The following is an 18,297-nucleotide window of genomic DNA, read 5'->3' as shown; positions in this document are numbered from 1 at the left end:
TAAAATTTATTAAAATACATCAATTTTATTAGGAGGATAATTAACTGTTATTGATTTATTTAAAGTAACATACATCAGCGAATTTTAGAATTTTATGCAAATCAAAATCTGTCGAAATAAAATTATGACAGTGGAAAATGTTTAATCGCTCCAAGTTGCCTGCACTGCATCAACTATACATGATACATGTGTGTATAACTTGGTTCTCTATTGCACATTACATTGCTGTTATAAAGTTTTGTTTTGCTTCAGAGTTTCTCGGCTATTTTACATAAAAGAAAACGTTTGTCATGCCGTTACAAGTTCACGATGTTCAGGTAATTATTTTAGAACAATGTACAGTGTAAATGTTCATGTAAATAGAATATTCAGGGGCAGCAAAATCGTGACAAATTCAAATGTTGTTCGTTTTCGTGTTATGTTTTTTTCTATATTACAATTATTATGTCAGTTCGTTAAAATCTATTTTTAATTTTATTATCTTTGTATTTTATATTTCTATCGTTTGGGATACTGCGAACTAGGAACTTATTTTTGTACAAAATATATGTTGATGTTTTTTATATGTAGCAAAATGTTGTGGAGCCTATGCAAGTTGATGCTCCTGCAGAAGATAATGATAATGCAGAAGAAGAACCATATATTGTGGAAAATCCAACATTGGTAAATATAATTCTCTTTTGAATCTCTTGTCTTTGATAGTTGTTAATGATTTTTAGAAATTTGTATATATAGTTTTGATGTTACAAAGTAAATATGAAAATTTTTGGTTTTACTTCTTTTCAGGACTTGGAAGTTTATGCCAATAGCTACAATGGACTTGCTAAACTATACAGGCTTATATACATAGCTGACCATTGTCCAATGTTAAGAATAGAAGCACTTAAGATGGCTATATCGTATGTGATGACAACATATAATGTTTCTTTGTATGTCATATTACACAAAAAATTAGTGCAAGCTGTAGGCACACCTGGATTGCCAGATGTTGCAGCACAGTCAACATCTCAAGATATGTTAACTTTAGACCAGGCTTGGATTGAAACACGTTCAAAAAAGGCTGCTTTAAAGCTAGAGAAATTTGATACAGATCTTAAAAATTATAGAAGTAATTCAATTAAAGAAAGTATCAGAAGAGGTCATGACGATTTAGGAGATCATTATCTAGATTGTGGGGACCTCGTCCATGCCTTAAAATGTTATTCTAGAGCAAGGGATTATTGCACTAGTGGGAAACATATTGTTAATATGTGTCTAAATGTTATTAAAGTTTCCGTTTATTTGCAAAATTGGGCTCATGTACTGAGCTATGTAACAAAGGCAGAAAGTACACCAGATTTTTCTGATGTTCATGGCAAAGATAACAATCAGTCTATAGTTACAAAATTAAAAGTTGCAGCTGGTCTAGCAGAACTAGCAACCAGAAAATACAAAATGGCTGCAAGACACTTTTTACAAGCATCATTGGATCATTGCGATTGCCTTGAATTGTTGTCTCCTGGAAATGTTGCTTTGTATGGAGGACTCTGTGCTTTGGCAACGTTTGACAGGCATGAATTACAAAAACAAGTCATTTTTAGCAGTTCCTTTAAGTTGTTTCTAGAATTGGAACCACAGTTAAGAGATATCATTTTCAAATTTTACGAGTCGAAATATGCATCCTGCTTAAAATTGCTAGACGAAATTAAGGATAATATACTTCTGGATATGTACATAGCACCACACGTTAATGTTTTATATACACAAATTCGGAATAGGGCATTAATACAATATTTTAGTCCATACTTAAGTGCAGATATGAGACGTATGGCAACTGCTTTTAACAGAACAGTTTCAGAATTGGAAGATGAGCTTATGCAATTAATTCTCGATGGTCAGATACAAGCTCGTATAGATTCTCATAATAAGGTAATTATTGCTATCGCTAGTTAATATTTTTATGAAAAATCATTTTTTCATTTGATTTGTTATGTATACTTAGATTCTATATGCAAAGGATGTCGATCAACGTAGTACAACTTTCGAGAAATCTATGAGCGTCGGAAAAGAATATCAGAGACGTACGCGCATGTTAATCTTAAGGGCTGCGATGTTGAAGCAACAGATTCAAGTTAAAGTAATTATATTCATTGTATTTAAATTTTATGGTAGGATAAAAATTAAAAAGTGTTAATATTTTTTTAATACTGTTACAGAGTCCACAGCGTGATAATACTCAAGGGGGAGAAATGTCAGTTACCTGGAAGCAATAGTTCAGTGGTAAGAATTTGAACTGTGATTTATGTTAACCTTTTGGTTTATAAATATATTTATGCAGATGAACTGCCATGGTCAGTAAGATTTGAAAAAGTACTTCGATACCATATTGGATATATTATTAATAAATATTTGAGATGCTGATACTGAATTTGAATCTTCGATAGATGTTACGGAATGTGTATATAATACATTATACTATAAGCAAAAACAAAGCTAGTATTTTCAAAAATGTGTTAATTACACGTATGAACAAATCTTTGATAATATATAATGTACACTAAAGACTTTATTATCAATAAATATATGAATACCTTTTTTCATGCACAAACGTTTTATTTTCTGTATTGTCCGCGTTTGTCTTATATAGTATACATATTTATTTTCTTATATTAACTATCACATAAAGAAGTAATTCAAAGAAATTAGTAAAAAGTACTTTTTCTTAAAAAGAAGATTAAATTTTTTATATTATCTCGATACATATTAAATACTTATTACATGCTAACTATTTTATGTGTACTTTATTTGCAATATATATTCATATGTATTGTTATGTTATAAACAGTACATTTATTATTTATCGGATTATATATAATTCTAATAAAAATAGTGAAATGGTAGGGGTTTTTATATATTTATTTAACATTATGGCAACATTTTTGCACATTATACATTCTATATACACTATGGCAAATTTATATACTGATAAATCTTACTGTAATCTTTAAAAAATACAATGTGTTATTGTGGAAGCTCAAGTTATCTATAAAATATTTAAGAAAGAATTATGTCATAAAAACACGATTTTTTTAAAAACAATTTTTGTGCTAATTTATCTTCTAGTAACTTGTACAGTATTAATAATATTAAAATAGCGATTATTAAAATTTTATACGTGTGTAAGTATATAAGCTCTAAAGCTAAATTTTTGCAGAAATGTATTTGATTTTTATTTTAATATTTAAAAGTTCTCTTACTCATTGCAAACACGTACGAATTTAGAATACGAATAGGTAAAAATTATACGTAAATAACGTTCTGAAATTTGTAATTGATAACAAGTTTTTGTAACAGTATTGTGAGAAGTCCATTAATAATTTTCTTCTTGAACCTGAAAAAGTATTTTCGTATGTTAGTTAATTATTAGGAAAGAACAAAATAATGGTGATTTATATAGCAACACTTATTGCCTTTATTGAGCCGTCAGTAGTTGTGTTAACATAATAAATAATAATATTTGTTAAATGTGCGTGTTGTTTCGCGGCGTTTTAATTATAGATCATAATAAACATTTTTATATGGAAGCATATAAAAAAAACATGTATAAAAATTTAACGAAATGTGATTTTGAAATTTAACTATCATAAATCATTTCAAGCATAAACTATTCTTTAAGGTCGTAAGTTTTCAATAGTAAATCACTTGAGTTAGAATGAAAATGGAACATTCAGCCATTTACAACATTTAAGTTTCCACAAATTAATTCTACGACTATAAAGTTTGCATACATTGTGCGGCGAATATTTTGTGCGGTGATGTATAATAGTTCAAATTGTTACAAATATAGATTAATATGTGCACTAAATACGCTTCGGTTTATATACCTTTAAAGCAGTTGAAATACCATATGTGACAAGAATTCCCAAACCGAACGCTAAAAGATGTGGAACGTATTTAATTCCCGGTATATCAGGGCGTTTTGCCAACAAAAATTCTATGAAAGTCAACTTCTTGTCGGAATATGGCGGATAACGGCATCTGCAATAAATTACAAGCAATAGTTATTTCTCTACAAATTTATTCCTATGCTAGATTATGTACAATATAATTTTATAGAATGCTGCTTACGATGCCAATGTTTCTCCTAACTTATTAAAATTTTTAATAAGGCAGCCTTTTTTGTGCACGAAAGTATCATATGTATATCTTCCATGGTAGGCTCCCATACCAGAATTACCAACACCACCAAACGGTAAAGTGTCAACTGAAAGACAGATATTTAATGTTCATACATTAAATATTAAATATAACATAATATAACATAATATAATATAACATAATAAATATAAACATAATATATTATGATATTATATACACAAAGTACAAACATATGTACAATATAAAATTATTGTGTGTGTATGTATATATGTATATATATATGTATATATATATACAGGAAATATTCGATAATTGCATAAAAAGATTTTTTACATAATTGCACAGTCGTCATTCCTACTACGGGAGCGAGGTCCCCTGACGCACTGAGAAGTCGACGGCCCGTGGCGGTCGAGTAGTGTAATGATTGAATGTCAAATATCACTGAGACAATATATTTAGAATCCAATCCAGAAGTAAAACTTTTTTATTTTTAATCTTTCTTAAATTAAACATTTACTATCATATTTTCCAGATCTTTGATTTTTCTCCAGAAAGTTTGATTTTTTTGGTTAAAAAAGGTCTTAGCTTATCACGGATCTTTTATGTTTTATATATTGCCGAACGTTTTGACTCTCAGTCCCTCTTTCTCTTTCACTTGTGTTGTCCTTTTCTATATCGGAGACATCTGAGCTTTCAATTTCGACGAATGGAGTCGTTTTTACCAATGCATAATTGCAACACCTGAGTCCCGATTTTTGTGGAATTATCGAATATACGCAAACATAAAACAATACATGCAAACATGCATAAGTGTAAACATTACACAAAAATATCTAGATGTATATTTGTATCAAGATACCTGCGACATGCATTATTACATCATTAACACAAACACTACCGCTGCTTGTATTTTCAAGAAATATCGATACAGTCTTCTCTTCAGTACTAAATATGTATAATGATAATGGCTTCTCCCTGTATAGAATATGTCACAATTTATGAATTAGCAAGTGAAATTGTAATTGAAGATCTGTAGGGAATTCAAACTATTTGAATCCTTGTATTATATTTACAAGTGCAAGTTTACTACAAGTGGTTGTAGCGAATTACAAAGAATTATAAAGATTAAAGTATAGTAAGAATTTTACAATTACTATTACCAATATTATATGTGTACTATCATGGAATGCAATTTCAAAGATGTTATTTACAAAAAATTTCAAATATACAGAGAATCTAAGTGTAATTTAATTAGAATTTAACAAATTGTAGCATAGGAGAAATATATGAGTGGATAATCGTTTTTAATGCAATTAATATTTATAAAATTAGGACAAAGAAACTTTCACCTTGGTTTACTAGGTAATATGAAATATTCATATGGGATTATGGATCTTATGCCTTCACCATTTTGAAAAGCGGTATGGATGGAACATATACAATGAACAATATATACTAGGTATTCTATTCAACAGGTATTCTATTAATATCTAAAAAGGCCCCAATATGCGTAAAAATATAGCTATACCATCCCTAATATTTGACGATTACCAATGTGCACATTATTCGATAACCACAACAGAAAACCCCAATATAAATACATATTAGATAAAATAAAAATTTGTAAGGGCTGAAACAAATTTTACAGCTTCATTCCATATACTAGCAAAAAGTCTACCATTCTTCACTTAATATCCTAACTCACCACAATATTGCATTATCGTGTCATTTACTCCTACATTTCCACTACGAGTTTGAGTTATTAATAAATCTTGAACTTTCCTGTCCTTGGAAAAAATATATAGTACGAGTGGGGTTTCTCTAGACGTAAAGAATTAATTGCCATATATTATTTCTTGTTATTTGCTTTATAAAATATTTTAACGAAATTTATGAAATTGAATAAATCTTCAGTGTGCATATAATTTTAGAAGTTTATAAACATTAAAAAATATTTCTGTGCATTTTTATTAGTAGAACATTTTTGTGCATGTTTATTATTGAAAAGATTTATTTGTAAAGAACTCACCGACTATTTATGAAGTTAATTGCTTCGTAAGCGTTATTTATGTTTACAAATGGTAATATTGGACCGAATATTTCATCTTGCATGACAGGATCCGTAGGCTTGACATCAACGAGTATAGTTGGCGAGATATATTTTTCATTAGAATCACAATCACCTCCAAGTGCTACTTTGCCATTATTTAAGTATTTTACGAGACGTCTGTAAAAATATGAGATTTCATAGAATGCAATATAATGTGAAATTATAGGATATATATATATATATATATATAAAATAATAAAAATCTTACTTATAATGTTGTTCATTAATTATACGTGTTAAATCTGGACTTTCTTTGGGATTATCACCATACCATTCTTTGAGAACCTCCTTTGCCTTTTTTATGAATTTATTTTGAATTTCCTCAGTACACAGTACGTAATCAGGTGCAATACATGTTTGTCCACCATTAACACACTTGCCCCAAAGTATTCTTTTCACGCTTACTTCTAAATTCGCCGTATTATCTATATATACAGGGCTGTAAATTAATGCATTTATTTATCACTTTTATATTATGAAGTATGCTATAGTATACTGAGAGTATATTAATGAATATACCTTTTACCACCTAGTTCTAATGTCACCGGCGTTAAGAATTTATTCGCCGCATTGCGAATAATTTTTCCAACTGTAGTTGAACCTGTATAAAAGATGTAATCGAATCTGTGTTTAAGTAGTTCTGTTGTTTCAGGAACACCTCCTAGCACTACATGAATACATTCCTAGAACGTGCAATATTATTTTACGACATAGTGAGAAATGCTTATATCTTTTTTTGATTATTTCAGAATCATTTTCCTATTAGAATTTATTTGGAGTACATACTTGATCTAAATATTTTGGAATAATTTTTGCAAGAACTTTTGATGTGGCAGAGGATATTTCTGATGGTTTAAGAATAACACAGTTACCAGCAGCTATTGCACCCATTAAAGGAACTACACATAGCTGGAAAGGATAATTCCATGGTCCTATAACAAGAACCACACCAAACGGATCTTTTTTAATTTCAACCTTGTCCAATATGTTGACTATTGCCTTTGGAGGCTAAAAGATACAAATAGTTGAATTATATATTTATCCATTTAAATAAGATAGTTAGATTCGCATAAAAAGTTACAAAATATCGAAGATACTTTTTCATCAGCTGACCATTCCTTGAGATGTGTAAGCAAATCTTTGATTTCTCCTTCTGTAAATATTACTTCTGTTGTAAGAGATTCAAATTTAGACTACAAAGGAAGAAATCCATTATTTATGAACCTGAACATAAAATATAATGGATAGTTATTATACATACTTTGTGCAGATCACTAGCAAGAGCAGATGCAATTTCTTGTTCGCATTCTTTCATCATAAGTTGTGCTTGTTTTAATTGTTTTAATCTCCATTCTAGTGGTCTTGTTTTACCACTAAGAAATACATTTCGTGTGCGTTCAACAAGCTACAAAAAAATTGTAGATTTAAGTACATAATAAGAAATTTTTTATTTTTATATTTTTCTGGAAAATTTGATACATAAATTTTTTATTCTGTGAAATAGAATAACAAATCAGTGTACTTACATTTGCATAATCTGTCATTTTCCTCTTAGTTTGTGCTAGAATCAGAAGAAATAAATGACTATATAATATATAATATATATAATAATAATAGTTACTATGTACATCTCTTATTATAATATAATAATAAATATTATAATATATATGATATAATATTATTTATAATATAGCAGAAATTATGATGCATAAATATAAAATAAACTTTTATATTTTCATAAATGTAAATAATGAAGGATATATTTAAATTATTTTATTTCTGTAAGTATATTATAGTACAGTAATATATTAAAAGAATTATTATTTGAATATTTCTCATATATACTGCAACACAATTCCATATTATTATTATTATTTATAACATCCAAAATTTGATGTACATAAAACCAGCTTAAAAATATGATTATGTGAAGCAGTTGAAAAAGAACTAATTACATATGTACATGTATATAATTAAAAAAGTTTAAAATACGTGAAACAGAACGTATTCATTCGAATAATAAATGGTTCGAGATTATAGTTTGACTATAAATCAGATATGTCTGTATTATAATAATACAGGATAGAAGCAATTCCATCTTTGAATACATATTAAGATATCAGCGTCGACAAATAAAACTTAGATACGTATAGCGCATTACACACTTGTACGGAAATAAAAAATATTCGTCATATACGCTAATAGACTTATTTAATATTCTTAACTTGTGTATAATATTTTTAGTTCTTATGCTATTTAATATCTACGATAAAAAATTATAATAAATCTCAATATTATCAAAAATATTTATTGTATATTACTATATAGAAGGTGAGGATGGAAGTATGTTTATGCTTCAACAGTCGTAGTTTATTGAATCATAAAATGTTAAATTATGCAAGTGAAACCATGAATCAATTCTTGGAAGTAATGATATCTATCTTTCTGTACACATTTTAGACACGTGGATTTACAATAAAACGTCATATTGCATAGATAAAAATCTTCAATAATAAAGTACAGAACAAATATTTCTAATATAATTAATGTTATTTGATTGTGCCGAATCTCCGTACAAATACTTATTATTAATTAAAAATTAATACAATAAAAAATTACTAATATAATTAGAACTGAACATGTTTTAAAAATAGTAAAAAATTAAAATTGAAAGAATTTAAAATTATTTTTATCATATATGTAGATATACGTACATATATACTTGTCCTCTGATGAATAAAAATAAACTTAATTTTGAACAAGCACGTTTGTTTTTGTGTGAAGCAATGAGGAAAGAATAATCATGGACGAAATACAGGATAGATTTAATACTGTATGAGTGCTTTTATCTCACTTTATGTTATATATTCTGAAATACCGATCGTGTGAAGCAGAGGTTCTGGGATTGCTTTGGTATGCCCTCTACAGTTTTTAGCAGTGAATGCAGAAATTCGATTCAATCACCGAAATTGGTAGTCATCAGAAATAAAGATATCTACCTCTTTTATTACATTCTCATATAAATATTCATTTACATATTACATTACGTTCTAGAACATTTTAAAATATGGGATTTTATTAAGTAAAAATTATACTCCTATCTTTTAGTATAATTTCTACATAAATACATTTATTATAATTTTTTAAACAAAAGAGTTTGTTTAAATACAGTATTATTAAAATTATTTTTATTTTTATGAATGTGTAATATGATCGTCTTTGTTATCGCGTGGAATGATAAACGCAAAAGAAGTTAACGGAAGTAGATTTGAGATTTTCTGAGGAAGGTCCATAGTTGTCAGAATACATTCTAGGAATACAGTCATATTTGTCGCACTTTTATCACATTATTGTTACTGTTTTACCGATTCAGAAAAGATAAATTTTGCTTGGAGAAATGTTCTGTTTATTAAGGAAAGATATCTGTATATTAAGTCATGAAGACTAAACTTGTCAAGGTAATAATGATTACTATTGAACAATTCTTTTGAAAACTAATTATTATCTTTTGTAGTGATTTAATTTACAATAGAATACAAATAAAAATTAATTTACACTTTGCAATCAGATAAAAAGCAACTAAAACATTACTTACTGTATGAAGAAATCCTTCAAAAGCTGAATGGTGTCAAAGTGAGGTTGTCTTTTAAATGAAATTATATTTCGAAGAATAATTTTCCGCGTCCATTTGTCGAAAAATAAATTACAGTATCAAATCATGTACTTTCGTTACTGAACTTTTATTTGAAACATTTCTTCGTACAGTAAGTAATTTTCGAGTAATTCGAAATTATGAAGTTAGATGCCTTGTCTTGTATTTCATGTAAAAAATAATTTTCTATTTTTTACGTTGTAAATAAAGTCAATCTGAGAGTCAATGGAATGTCAGCATCATGTTTTAAAAGAACGGTTTAATTGAGATTTATGATTACTTTCATAAGCTTGGACATTACGATAAATATAATATGATGTAACAAATTTTAATCTTGAAATTCTGAGTAAAGGTTAATTTTACGGTATGTTTATTAACCCAATCTCAATTGATATTTGTTTTATCGAAAACTTAGGAATTTGACTTTATTATTAAGCTGACTAAAAATGCAATTTTCACTCTTTGAATGAACGAATAAATAAGAATTTCCTAGCTTTACTTTCAGATTTCTGTTAATCGAAGGTAGATCTTAATTTTAGTCATCGCCAATTTGTTTTCAATATACGTGAGCGATGAATATAGCAAATATATTGTTTTATGCTATTGTACGATAAATTTAAGTAGTTACGAAAGAATTATCGAAGTATATAGCTGAACAGAATTATAAGCGCGTTTTCTTGCGATCGCTCGCGCGCGAAATTCAAATTTTGCGACAGGTCAGTAAAGAAACATAAAACAACAAAAAGAAAGATGTGCGCCAGAACATACTACGGTGCATCATATTTTTTCATAAAATTCATACCATTAACATTATTGTAAAACTTTACTGACGGTTCCACCGTAATTTTTACACAGCTCATATTTTATTGCTATCCTATTCTTCGATTTGCGACGATCTGTATCGCTTTTTTCCTTGAAGGCACAAAAAGTCCGATAATTACGCAGGAATATGAAATTTTAACACAATTATCATTTAATGTATATACAATACCAAGCATAAGTGTTGGTACAACTTTTAAAACTTTTTTAAGATTGGACTAAACGATTTGAATCTTTTTGAGAAATTAGAAAAATTAGTTTATTAAAGAGTTGAGAAAAAATAGAGAGAAGGAAAAGTTTTATTCTTAAATTTTAAGACAATTGTAATTGATCGGTAAAATAAAGGTTGTTTTTTACAACTTTTTTATCTGAACCTATAATGAAAATATTATTGAATTCGGTTGATGCAATAACAAGCTACAGGCATCAAAAAATGTACAAATCTTTAGATTTATTATAGTTATAGGCAGAAAATCGTGGGAAACTGAGATTTTCCATTGATGAAAACCGTTTGTAATTTATAACAATTATATAAATATAGTATTTGTATTACATATATACAATATAAATATTATATAAATATAGTATTTTTCAAATGTTCGTTCTAAGTTCAGATAAAAAAATTATAGAAAAGGACCTTTATTATTTCCATCATGGTTTCAACCAATTGTAATTTTTTCTACGCATTTTTTGTTGCATATCATTTAATAAACTAATCCTTTTAACTCTAACTTCTCAAAGAAACCTAAGTTGTTTGGTAGAATTTAAAAAAGATTATTCCGTCTGTAGGCGTGCCAATACTTATGTTCAGTACTGTATACATAAATAAGCAGATACGTCTAGCTTACTAGCATTTTCATATATTGAGATAATAGAGCAATACTACAAGTGTTTGATTTGTTAAAAGTTCTTGCGTAATACGCTACGTACAGGAAGAAAATAAATAAAACGTCAACGTATTTCCAACTCATGCAAGATAACTAGTCTTTAAAAACACATAATACACTCTTAGTATGAATATATATAAGGCAGACAATTTTTCAAATAGCATAAAAATGTGAAGAAGGTGATTACTTTGAACGTTCAATTATTTGAACAAAGAATTCGAATAAACAAATTTGCAATATTTATTCATTGCTTAATCATTTTACATCTATGATAGAATTCCTATTGTTCTAAAGTTTAAAAAATGGTTCTCTGCCACTCACCTTTCAGTTGCAAATATATTTATGAAACACTGTTACTTGTGTACTATCGTTAGGTATACGCACTTTAATAGAACTAAAGTCACATATACTTCTCTTATCTTATATATTTTCTTCAATGTCTAGATGATCACTGGAGTGACCGCGCACAAATGATTAGGTTCTATCGCTGACAGATCTATGAACGTAATTGTGCAACAAATCTACTGGAACAAGTTTTCAAGCGCTTTTATACCTTCTCATAGCGCCTTGATACTCGCGCCTGCGAAAAAGCCCGATGGTATTCGGAGATAAAATATTCTGAATATATATTCGTCGATTCTTAAAATTCAGAATGCCAAGTAAAATTTTGAAACATGACGATTTTTAATGAATTCGCGGGAGTAGCAATTCTTAACTTTCGATAAGACTAGATTTTTGATCGAATTTTTGAAATTGTTAAAGATATAATAGAGTTGATTTATGATAAAAATTCGATCAAAGATCTAGAGTTTGTAGTTAATAATAACAAAGCTTGGCGTTTACCGCTGCTTAGAGACGAAGTAAACAAATTTCTGAGATCGACGTTATATTTTTTAATTACGTTATCCTTACTTAAATTTCCCTCCTTATTTACTGCACTTAATATGTTAGGATCTTAATGGATGGTATAGGACTCTTGGAGTTGGACATTTATGAAAAAGTTAAAAGTTCAAAGGTGCACAGAATGCGTAGAATATTAAAAAATTTGTAAGACACCCATAGTAGAGTATTTGTTATAATATTTAGTAGACGAAATACATTTATATTTAAGTTTCGTTTTTTTTTTTTTTTTGGCTCTGTGTAGCTCTTTTCTGCAAAATTCATCCCATTACCGATATCTAAAACCACTAGCACAATTTAGTACAGTATATTATAAAAATCGAAACAAGTTCCGCATTCCATAGCTTCACGTATTTACGGCTTTACGTTACTACGTAATGATGCGTTGCTTAATAAGAGAGCTGTGGTAAGTTTCAGCTGGTTCGAAAATCATACAGATGGACAGTCAAGAAAGTTTAAAGATAGATATGTGTTTAGCGTGGATCAGTGATTTACAGAATAATTTATACGTCCTCGAAGTGTTGGAACTGTTGAAACTCAGCACCGTGTTTTATAGAAATGACATCGCTCCTGTCGTCTCTTGCACAAACGTATTGGATTGACACGTAAGCAAACTTCATTGAAGAAAGCAGAAAGAAAAACGATGCACGAAGATTCCTATTTATTCTGAGCTTATTTATATTATTTTGACAATTCTGTTGCGAATTTATTTTTTAACTATTACAGGTATGAATCGAAATTATAATAGAATAAAAATTGGAATTAATATTTCTTTGAGATTTCTCTTTCTTATACTAAAAGAAATAATAATTATAGAAAAGTCTAAATGTTTCAATGTTGGAAGCATACCGATTGTTTTTCCTTATAGAAATATTGAAATTTAGCTTTATTCACAGTTTTGTCTAATGCAAAATTAAAGATTTTGTTGCTTACACCATTTTTCTCTAGAGCCCATTAAATAAAAGAGATAAAGGAATGAGTATTCCCATTATATAATATATATAAGAAGTAATTTTATACTGGCCTCCAGTATATGATAATTATAACTACAATTAAATCGCTTCGCGTAAGAAATACTGTTAAACAAGTTTATTTTCATTAACTATATCTTATTCGTCATAGACAGATTAATCTTACTCGATCGACGTCCAAAAGTCGAAACATCGTAATAATTATTCATTAAATAATACAATGAAGAATTTTCTTATAATTGAATGCAACGTGGAACCAAAGACAATGAATTATATATTCACATTTGTTAAATTTCACTTCGTGGTCTCAAAAATAATCACTTTCGAGTTTATCGATTTATCATCGTTGGATCTTTTTAAAGCCTTCGTAAAACCATATCATTAATCATCTCGATTATTATATTTATTTATTACTATATATTATTATATATTATATGGATGAAGATACGAAGAACGAGGAATGAAAGATTAATAATAATAATGTTAATCGAGATCACTCACTGGACTTGTCGTCGTCTGGTAATTCTGACTCTATATCGATCCGGTGCTCTTCTACGACTGGCGTTATATTCTGTGACTTGGGACGAATTGGTTCTCCATTCGTATCACTCATTTCAAGCACCACTTCTCCCTGAAAATAACCGTATCAATTAGCATATCAGCGAAGTTTACATATCACAGAACCAAACATCTATTATTTAAATTGATAAGTTTCGATATTTTCATATTATTTAAGGTTCGTAACATTATCGTAGATAAGAGACCTAACGATCGATAAATCTTATTGTTAACAATAGTTGAGAACTTAATTGCGTACTGTTTATTTTGTATCAGAATGTATGAATGTATGAATCAGAGTATTCAAATTATGTAGTCACTCGAGATAATCCCAAGTGATTAATATCTCATAGAAGAAAAATATTTTATCTGAGGCTTAAGAACGGAACGAAATATTACAATTTCGTCATCTGGTGCGTAGGAAATGTAGTTAATCCATCGTTATTAATACGCACGGTAATTTTGATCGTTTTAACAGTCGTTTTCTTTTATTTCGTGAACGAATTTTTTGAAGTTGCAAATTTTCAGTTTTATTTTCGATTTCACCAATCTGATCAGAATAGTCATTACAGTGTTAATGAAATTGAAAAATGTTTCCTATTAACACACATGGTATATTCACATAAAAGGTTTCTGTAACCGTTCGAACACTTTTATAAATCACTATGTATACATATATGATTCTTGTTCATATGTACATAAACACACGACTCAATAATTGTTCGAAACATTAATTGCTTCAAACTAAATTCAAGTTTATGTAATTGATCTTTTTTGTCAGTTAAATTACACCGTACATAGTTTACCATTAACGCGAAATTTTTCCAACGATGAAATCAAGTGGTTATCAGTAGTAGGAAATACTTCTTAAAGCGTAACACAGACGTAATTAATTGCAAAAGCACTTACGAAATAATCGTGCCTCCAAGATCTTTAACTAGTCATGTTACGAATGTCGAAAAGACGAGGTTGCCTTTCATACAGCTGTATCACGACTGAATGGAGAAGTATCCTTTTCGAACGGTTACCGCGATAGAAAATAACGTAAAAGGATTAGTGGTTCTAACGGTGAAATTTTCACGATGGCAATTCCATTTGAGAATGATGTTTGGAACATAAGAAAAGAATTAGCTATACAAACATGAGAGGTCGAAGACGAGGAATTTACGATAATCGCTATCTAAATTTTTGTTTGTCTTTGATCGTTTTGTATTGCATTGAGTGTTTTTCTTCTTCTCGAAGTTTCGCATTGTTTTTAGGGTACTACAATATTTGTTAAGCATGCAATTAAATATAGTTTTAAGAGTAATTTGTTCTTTTTTTCTACTTTATATTAAAAAGGTGAAGATACATGGAAATAAAAAATAAAGAAAAATAAAGAAAACGAAGAAATGTGGAACAGTTACAGATACGAAACGTCTTAAAATAACCAATATAAACAATTCGATATAAATAATTTGTACGAAAGTGCTAAGAAATACCCACGTGACCAGCCTACTTTTACTTTTCCTTTCTCTGAAACGAATGCTTTGCTCAAAAGCAGGTATATTGATTTGCCGTATCGTAGAAATTTAAGCACAAATAAAACAGTGCTGTTAAAATACAAATTCCATACATCTCAATATATTGTATATACATGTATTTAATTATAATAAATAGCAGACGGGAATTGAACTATATGTTATTTTAATATTTTGTTCTAATAATATTCTATCCATTATATTTCATTCAAGCTTAATGACTTCCTTACCAACTTACTATGCCAACTTACAATAGCCAATTAAGTTATTGCTGAAATAATATAATTTATTAATAGAGTCAAAATTTAATATTCAACATTCATCATTTATAATTTATATTCCTCTGACTTAAACGCTATTATTAAAATGTTGTTTGTAATTTTGTAGCGAAAATAATTAAATTCATGAAGATATTTTATTCTTAATTTTAAAAGAATCTGAAACGTTTCCGTTTCATTTCAGATTTTTCTCTCATTTTCATAAAAATCTTTTATCTTCCGCAGTTCATCGCTGTTTCTTCTTTAAATTATTTCCTTCGATATGTTTATCACGCCAAGTTATTTTTGCTTTCTCGATAAATTCCCTTTCCTTGTCACGACACTTCAATTTAAACGTTTTATTATTTCCTTGTATTCTCCGATTATCAACTATTTTCAATTTTGTTATTTATAACTGTCCTTCTCATCTAAATCGAAATTATACGACATTATGCGAACGGAAGATACAATTGACAATGCCACTAATTTTGTTAGGAATATGAGATTCATTGGTAGAGAAACAAATTAACATATGCAAACTATCTAAGTAAATGTCGTTGAACGAAGGTCCTTTTTTTCTTGACAAAGCGATCTCTTGTGATCGAAACATACACGATTTTTGAAGAATTTAATGACCAGAACAACTCATTCTATTTTAAGCTTACTTTTTCAAATGCGATGACTTGCCGGTTTCGTTAAATCAGAATATCGTATTATTAATTCTCTTCGATTTGACCCTGAACAAATTTTCTTGCCGCGTTTTTCATAAAAATTCAAGAAGCTTCTCTTTTTTAATCGTAGATATAGATTATATTTGCACTCAATATTTTATTTTGAATAACACGACTTTCCTTATTTACCAATATCGCCACATTTTTTTTTTATTGTTTATGTAACGTGACGATGATGATAAACCGTCGTTTTCAATTACTCAGATTTGTCTTACAAAGAAAAAGGTAGCGTGATCGATCGACTTTATCATATTTATTAAAAATTAACTGATAAGGTGGATTGTTAACGAATTCCTGAACGAAAGAAGAAAATATCATAAGGTTTGAATCCATACTATGCGAATATTGTACTCACCATAGCTGATTTTTGTTGATCAGTCATATTTCACGGTTTATTACGGGAAGCTTACGCGTTGCAAGTAATTTTCCAGTACACTTTTTCAACAAACATGCGATGATTATTGCTGAGGTACTGTGGGGAAAATCGTCGCGCGATCGATCGTTCAAACGTAATCGATGAAAATCAAGGACTGAATGTCGATTTCTATAATGATAGAACGACTGGTGGGAACTGGAACTTCATTAGAAACATTACGCTGAATTTAAAAAGTCGAGGTCGTGCTTATTTGCATACAAACGCCGTATCGGCGATTATCGTCCGAGTATTTGGATCGATATTTTCAACGTTAAACGTTAACAAGCTTCATACGGTTTCGATAATAGATAATAGTAAGATAACAATGAAGTAAAATTTGTGAATTCTTGGAGTAGAATAATATTTAAACTAAATAATATGCGAATGAATTTGCATTAATACTATTCAGGTGTGAGTTATTTGACATTATTCGAATAAGAAAATACTTTAAGATGCTCTTGCCGACATTTTAAGCTGCAAAATTAAGAAATGTAAATAAATTAATGCGACGCAATTTCTCCAGCTCAATCTTTAAATTAGAGATTGTCTTTCTTCCAGTGAGTTGCACGCTTTTATTTCCTACTTTCCTAGATCGTTCGTGAAATGTGACTTCTCGGTTCACTTTCTTTGGCACTTTCTCTACGGATGCAGATGTATCCTGTGCGGACAAACTTGTATGAGGTAAACGTAATCGGGAAAGTCTATCACGCAATCTCCGCCATAATTGTATAATAATATTAGAAAACTGGTTTATTCAACTTTCTAAAAGCATCAATGTTGATTTATTTCAAGCTGCTTTACGATAAAAACTATCGAATCGATCAAAATGTAGAGGAAAAAGTATATCTTTAAAAATGATTCGGACATATTTCTGTAAGATAAATTCTTATTCCTCGACTACTCGAATTAGATTTTGAATCAGCATTAATTTTCAGATCAAGTTGGTAATTCTTCAATTTGGAATCTTCAATTTGGTAATTTCGTATTTTCATGAAACACATGGACAAGTAGGTGGTGTCAGAAAAATAAAAATTTAACCAGAATGTGAAAGTGCATTTAACGCAATGGAAATCTTTAATATCACAGGTGAAGTTTCCATGAAAAATCACACAAATATCAGTACAAAATGTCTTCGCTTCGCAGACTAATATATAATTTTCTTATGCGTTCAGGACCACCCATCCTCAATGTCAGGCATATTACCTTTAACCTTCGTTCGATCGGCCCGACTTTTCTCGAACCAAATTAATGATTTAAACGTTTCCCCTGTCTTTTTTGTTAATACGATACGAGCAACTTTTGTCGAACGTGTATCTACTAATTTTAAAATAAAGGCGCAC

General features: G+C 29.0%; 2 protein-coding genes across 9 annotated transcripts; one reads left to right on the top strand and one right to left on the bottom strand.

Moving 5' to 3' along the window:
• The first annotated feature begins 71 nt into the window (after positions 1-71).
• Positions 72-2,587, top strand: CSN1b (COP9 signalosome subunit 1b). The gene is given in 7 exon segments (XM_076621719.1): positions 72-188; positions 253-317; positions 571-663; positions 787-1,908; positions 1,982-2,116; positions 2,196-2,236; positions 2,238-2,587. Coding segments are annotated over 6 exon segments (1,452 nt in total). The 5' UTR covers positions 72-188; positions 253-290; the 3' UTR covers positions 2,272-2,587.
• A 290-nt stretch (positions 2,588-2,877) lies between these two features.
• On the bottom strand, positions 2,878-17,077 carry Aldh-III (Aldehyde dehydrogenase type III). 8 transcript variants are annotated; one of them, XM_033330336.2, is made up of 13 exons: positions 16,898-17,074; positions 13,978-14,107; positions 7,774-7,808; positions 7,509-7,652; positions 7,345-7,440; positions 7,034-7,255; positions 6,767-6,930; positions 6,456-6,686; positions 6,167-6,364; positions 5,843-5,958; positions 4,108-4,243; positions 3,864-4,017; positions 2,878-3,370 (listed from the first exon to the last, which is right to left on the bottom strand). In XM_033330336.2, the coding sequence occupies exons 1-13, from the start codon at positions 16,922-16,924 to the stop codon at positions 3,350-3,352; spliced, it is 1,674 nt and encodes a 557-aa protein (XP_033186227.1). In that variant the 5' UTR covers positions 16,925-17,074; the 3' UTR covers positions 2,878-3,349. The 8 variants fall into 8 exon arrangements, with proteins under 8 accessions (XP_033186227.1, XP_033186226.1, XP_033186225.1 ...); XM_033330335.2 differs by lacking the exons at positions 2,878-3,370; positions 5,843-5,958 and adding an exon at positions 4,997-5,112 and having other exon boundaries at positions 3,428-4,017; positions 16,898-17,077; XM_033330334.2 differs by lacking the exon at positions 2,878-3,370 and having other exon boundaries at positions 3,428-4,017.
• Between the last annotated feature and the right edge of the window lie 1,220 nt (positions 17,078-18,297).

The sequence above is a fragment of the Bombus vancouverensis genome, chromosome 9 (assembly GCF_051014615.1).
Source record: "Bombus vancouverensis nearcticus chromosome 9, iyBomVanc1_principal, whole genome shotgun sequence".
NCBI lineage: Eukaryota > Metazoa > Arthropoda > Insecta > Hymenoptera > Apidae > Bombus > Bombus vancouverensis.
Note: the sequence above shows the minus strand (reverse complement) of the source record. Positions and strands in the feature narration are given on the sequence as shown.

Coding starts and splice junctions, on each gene's coding strand:
- Aldh-III (XM_033330335.2), bottom strand. CDS start 16,924: ATGACTGATCAACAAAAATCAGCTATG. Junction 6,365..6,455: donor ATTAATGAACAACATTATAA/GTAAGATTTTTA, acceptor ATATTTTTACAG/ACGTCTCGTAAAATACTTAA. Junction 5,113..6,166: donor ATTAACTTCATAAATAGTCG/GTGAGTTCTTTA, acceptor TATTCTATACAG/GGAGAAGCCATTATCATTAT.